The following is a 5748-nucleotide window of genomic DNA, read 5'->3' as shown; positions in this document are numbered from 1 at the left end:
ATGTGTTCAGTCTTTGCAGTCCCACATCCTTCTGGTCAAATGCTTACATTTTGTCAGTGGCATAATTTCCGGGGGGGGGGGTTAGGATCCCCCCCAATAATCAGACCCAACCAATATAACCCCCACAATAAAATTATGAATTACCTTGCATGTTTAATCAACAACCTATTTATGCAACTATTTTGCTGGTAATACCTGAAATGAGTAAAGAAAATCATCTGGAAATTTACCCAAATGTATTTATTTATTTATTTAGACAGAGATCTAGACCCCCCCAATGTTCAGCACAAAGTTACGCCGATGCATTTTGTGAAAGAGACTTACATGTCCTTCGAATTACATGTTGTGTAAGATAATGCCAATATGTCCTGTGCCCCATTCCATTATCTAAGATCAGACAAGTCTCTATTGTATAGAGTGTACATCTAATCTAATGATGCAGTTAGTCATATCAGATGGGACTGCAAAGCTGGTCTTTGATATATCCATCTAGTATAAAAAACAAAGCAAGCTGTGGAAGTTATGAAAGATGTACTAGTCTGTAGTCTGCCATAACCCTAACTAATAATTGGATAGCATTAGGACTGCTCAAATCTAATACTGTGGTTTTATTAAGACAAAAATGTGGTGAAATCGAATCCCAGCATTATCAGACCACAAATGTTGTCTATATGCTCGCATCTTCTTCACTTTTATTTTTTGTGACTGAAGTTCTTTTATAAGCTTGTTGAAATTCACATTAGATATGTGCTAAAGAGACAGATCATAGATATTTTTTAGATCAGATTCACTAACGTCAGCCTTTACACAATTATTTATTTATTTTTTTTGTTTGGCCTATTTTTTGTTAAAGAAAACGATGAAAAAGAAGAGACCTGTTTAATGTCTGGTATTGCATTTTTGATAAATGCAAAAGCTAAAAGTGAGCAGCAATAACTGTTCACTCAAGCAGCCTAATCTATCTTATCCCACTTTGTTTCAATCTGATTAGAGGTTGTTTAGCTCATAATGCACACATGCAAATTACCCAAGTGTATCTTTGTTCTTTGCTCATACACTGTACAAATGGTGCACTGCTTCACAGTCACGCAGTTAGTACTAGCCCAAGGCTCTAGATGTGCTCTGCACTTAGCATTGGGAAATCAATGCTCATTGTGCATCTTATACCTGAGTACAGGGGAGCCACTCAGAGCTGTAAATTGCTGCTTTACTGGAGCTGTGATCTCACACAGTGAGGACCTCTACCACCATTTTCTCTCACATTTGGCTTCAGTTCATTAGCAGCAGAGGGAGGTCATCATAACCTAGGACTCTCATGAGTGGCATTAGCTAGTATTCATATGGTTAAGAATCTGCTCTGGCTGATAGTATTATTGGACGGGCAGAAAAAAGTTATCCAGCTGTAATTATAATCTACCAGCTTTGCTTTTGTTTTATGCGAGTGCAGTTCAATGAGAAAAAGAAAAAAAAAAAAAAAAAAAAAGAAATTCTGTCCCTACTCCCACTCTTTGTCCCGAGTAGGGTTGCCAACCCTCCCTTAAAATACGGAATCGTCCCGTATTTAGAAACAAAAGTACACGTCCCGTATTGAGCTAATAAGGGACGCACTTTGTCCCGTAATACAGGGAGAATCACAAAAAGTCTATAAATGTTAATGGATTTAACGCTTTGTTTGAAAACATAATTCCCAGCCCCTCTCCTGCTCTGTGACCAATGAGCTGACAGCACACTTAGCACGAGTATAACAGATTACCGCTTATCTAATTGGTCGAGGAAAGGTCGCGTGCGGAGAAGATACCGGAAGACAACAGATGACCAGCATGGCCAACAAAGAGACAAACACCGACACTGCGGCGCGAGTCAGTGCTTGTTCCCCTCCTAGAAAGAAAAAAAAAAAAGGTTGCAAAAATACAGGGAGGAATGGGAAAATGAAAACAACTGGCTGGGAAAAGTGCGCGATAACACGTATAAAGCGCACTGCACTGTGTGCCGGCGCACTTTTTCCATTTGCCATGGTGGACTGACTGACGTTAAGCAGCATGCTTCTACTGGTGGGCACATGATGAATATGAGGGGCGTGAAAGAAAGAGGAACCCTTGACCAATTTGTTGTCCACCAGGCCACAGCAGAAGCAGATATGGTATGTAAACATTGTTGTTGTTTTTTTTAAACCCTCTGGTTAAGGTTAATATGTGCATGTGCAATGAATATCAGCGCTGTGTGGCCAGAAGTTTGATAATATAATTTGTTTTGTGTAATAAACAACTGCAAGGATAGATGATTACAACGAATAGATGACTAATACATAAAAGTAATACATAGATGAATAATGATGATGAGTTATGATGCGTAATCATGGGAACAAGCGGGTTTACAAACGGGAGCAGCTGATTAGCATTAGAAAAGCTGAAATAATACCTCAACTGAAGCCACAAAGCCCGAATAAGTTGACACAGAAGAGACTTCAGTTTCAAGGCAAGGCAGAGATCCTTCCTTCCCACAGTGATTGTGGTCTTCAACAACTCTTTGGAGACTTGATTAGTCTGAGCTGCAACAACACCTAATTTCCCTCTGGGATTAATAAAGTATTACTGAATTGAATATATATATAAAGGATACACATTATATTGAAAACATACATATATATGACCATACCCATTTCTTACAAGTTGCATGCGTAATTTATACTTTAAAGTTAGTTGATAAACTACACAAACTATACAGATATACTGTAATATATATATATATTTCTATTTTACAGGTGACTGCTGCAGAGGTGACCCATGTCTACCACACTGTAAAGCACGGTTTAAGTTATAACTCGGGTGACTGTGCACTCAAACTGACTGTACGAATGCTGAATGACTCCAGTATTGCCAAAAAGATGTCCTGTGGGAGGACGAAAGCTGAAGCAGTTGTCACAGATGTCCTGTCTCCAAAGGCAATAGAAGAGGTGATCAAAAAATTGAAAAGTGGTGCAACTCCACTCCCATTCTCTCTTCACACTGATGCTTCAAACAAGGGAAATCGGAAGATGTTTCCCTTGGCCTTTCAGTTTTTTTACACCAGAGGCTGGAGTTGTCAACAAGATGTTGGATTTTGTTGAAAATCCAGATGAGTCTGCAGAGGGAATAGTAAAAATAATACAAAGCTCTCTTGAAAACGTGGGGCTATCCTTAGATCAGGTTTCTGCATTCAGTGCTGACAATGCAAATGTAAGTTATGGCATCCACAACTCAGTCTTCACAAAATTGAAAGAGACCAACAGTGAGATCCTTCGTGGCAACTGCCATGCACATATTGTTCATAACACTGTGAAAAAAGCCCTGGACAAGCTCTCAGTTGATGTGGAAAATATTGTCCTGAAGATATACAGCTTCTTTTCCACCTCTGCCAAAAGGAGAGAGTCCCTGAAAGAGTTCTGTGAATTTTGTGACGTTGAATTCCATGATATCCTGCGCCATGTTGTGACGAGATGGCTGTCACTCAACCCTGCAATCACCCGCCTGCTGCAGAACTGGGACCCGCTGAAGTCATATCTCATCAGCATTGGTGAGGAATGTCCAAGGCGCCTGAAGGAATTGCTGAAGTTGACAGAAGGTGCTGCTGGAGTTGAGGGAGAGGCAGACATTGTGGAAGTCTACCTCCTCTTCTGTAACAATGTTATGTGTCTGTTTGAAGAAGTGGTGAAAAAACTGGAGAAGAATGTAACCACGTCTGTTGACCTCTATTCCATCATGGAGTGTTTCCTGAAAAGACTTATTCAGAGAAGAGATGATGGGTTCTACGGGTACCTAACAAGACAAAAGCTCCAGCGTCTCTCGCCATCTGATGCTGATGGTGCCAGGCAGGAGTTTACAGCCTTCCTAGACACTGCCATCAGTTATGTCCGGAAGTGGTTTGACTTTTCAGAAGAAAACTGGCTTTTCCACCTGCAGCCCCTCTCTCTAGCATCTGGGAAGATTTCCTTTGATGACATGGAGAAGATCATTGAACGGCTTCACCTGGCTGGCAGGTAAGAAGAAAACATTTGCCAGTGAAATGATAAACCATGTTTTAATAGTATTGATGGTTAAAAATAAACAAATACAATTCATAGATAACATATATAAATAAAACCATAATCATTAACTTTGTTTGGAGTGTATATACACACGCATGCAATCTTTTATACACTATTTTACAAATTCAAGGAGTTCATATACTTAATATAAGGATGGATAAATACATAATAAATAAACTATACTTATTGTATTGTTTAAATGCTATACAACGTTATAAACATATACATTTTTTCCATTTATTTACCACTTTAAATGTTCTATGTACCACTTAGGATTTAGGTCAACTTCTCATCTCTATTGGCAGGTTAAACATCTCTATGGATGAGCTTTATGAAGAGTGTGTCACTGCAACCAGCCTTCTGAAGCACCTCACCAAAGAACATCAGGAGAAGGAAAAGTGGCAGTCCAAGGGAACAGCAGAGAAGTGGATGGAAATTCTTCAGGCAGCTGACCTCCCCAATATGCAGGCTGTTGTATCCTTTGTACTCAGCATCCCATCTTCCACTGGGTTTGAGGAGAGGATCTTCTCTCTTATGAAGAATAAGTGGACTGATGTGCGGAACAAATGTTCTACTGAATTAATTAGAAGTGAGCTCATTGTCAGTCTAAATTATGATATGTCTTGCTCAGAGTTTTACTCTGCAGTACTGAAAGACAAACAACTCCTAACTGCAGCAAGAGCTCAAAAAAAATACAAATGGAAAAAGTAGTCTGTTTCCACATAATGTAGCATTGAGCTTTTGAGTTCATGAGTTTGTTGGGTTTTTTTACTTCAACTTTCAGCTACAGTCAAGGCCTTTGAGGCACAAATGTTGTGTTTACAGGTGTTCCACAGACTTTTTTTGCACTTTTCTAATTGCACTAAATGTGCACTGTTACAAGAATGTTTTTCTTTCTGTTGTTTTCTATTAATTTATATAATTTTAGGTTAAGCAGGACAGAGTTCTTTGTGTTAATTTTGTCATTTTGCACAAAAAGTGAAGCGTACCAGTCTTTCGTTTAGGAAAGAGACCTATTTTATTGTGTTAATGTTGTCATTTTGCGTTAAAAATAAATGGATAAATGATCATTTGTTTCCCATGTGTTCATATCACAAAGAATATGCATCTACTTAAATCAACTTCAAGTCAAATGGTTAAAAAAAAAAATTTCACACAAAAAAAAAAAAGAGCTAAAAAAAATTCACCACACAGGGAAGGGTGAAGACAATTGGGTCGCCCGGCCCTGGCCACGAGGTGTCCCTTATTTATTTTTCAGGGAGTTGGCAACCCTAGTCCCGAGGGATTATTCATCACCATTAAAACTGAGCTCTTCAGCACTTTATTTGTTTCTTCTAACTGAAAGACCTGCTGACTAATGAAAGCTGTCATCGCTGCTTTTCACCCATCGTGATTCCAAACCACTTGAGACCAAGTTTTTAGTGATGGGATTTCCGGCTCTTTTTAGAGATCCGGCTCTTTCGGCTCGGCTCACTAAAAAGAGCCGGCTCTTTCGGCTCCGAAACGGCTCTTCAGGTTGTTTTGCTGCTTTAATTAATTTATCATTAACAATAATATAAAATTATGCAGAAAAGGAATTACTAATGTAAAAAAAGTGGTTTTATTTATATATGTTTATATATGGCCCCTAGAGACAAAGCACGTACAAACTCTAAAGCATATACAAACTCCAAAAAGCACGTACG

At 38.9% G+C, this 5748-nt stretch overlaps 1 protein-coding gene across 1 annotated transcript; it reads left to right on the top strand.

Moving 5' to 3' along the window:
- The first annotated feature begins 1909 nt into the window (after positions 1-1909).
- On the top strand, positions 1910-5102 carry LOC146392900 (uncharacterized). The gene is made up of 3 exons (XM_084939082.1): positions 1910-2140; positions 2762-4015; positions 4369-5102. The coding sequence occupies exons 2-3, from the start codon at positions 3009-3011 to the stop codon at positions 4772-4774; spliced, it is 1413 nt and encodes a 470-aa protein (XP_084795208.1). The 5' UTR covers positions 1910-2140; positions 2762-3008; the 3' UTR covers positions 4775-5102.
- The last annotated feature ends 646 nt before the right edge of the window (positions 5103-5748 follow it).

Source organism: Perissodus microlepis, chromosome 2 (assembly GCF_051167445.1).
Source record: "Perissodus microlepis isolate ML-2025 ecotype Zambia chromosome 2, ASM5116744v1, whole genome shotgun sequence".
NCBI classification, from domain to species: domain Eukaryota; kingdom Metazoa; phylum Chordata; class Actinopteri; order Cichliformes; family Cichlidae; genus Perissodus; species Perissodus microlepis.
This window is presented reverse-complemented; position numbering and strand designations above follow the sequence as displayed.

Bases quoted from the DNA above. Each gene is read 5' to 3' on its own strand.
- LOC146392900 (XM_084939082.1), top strand. From the start codon at position 3,009: ATGCTTCAAACAAGGGAAATCGGAAGATGTTTCCCTTGGCCTTTCAGT. The intron at 4,016-4,368 runs GTAAGAAGAAAA...CTCTATTGGCAG, and splicing joins CGGCTTCACCTGGCTGGCAG to GTTAAACATCTCTATGGATG.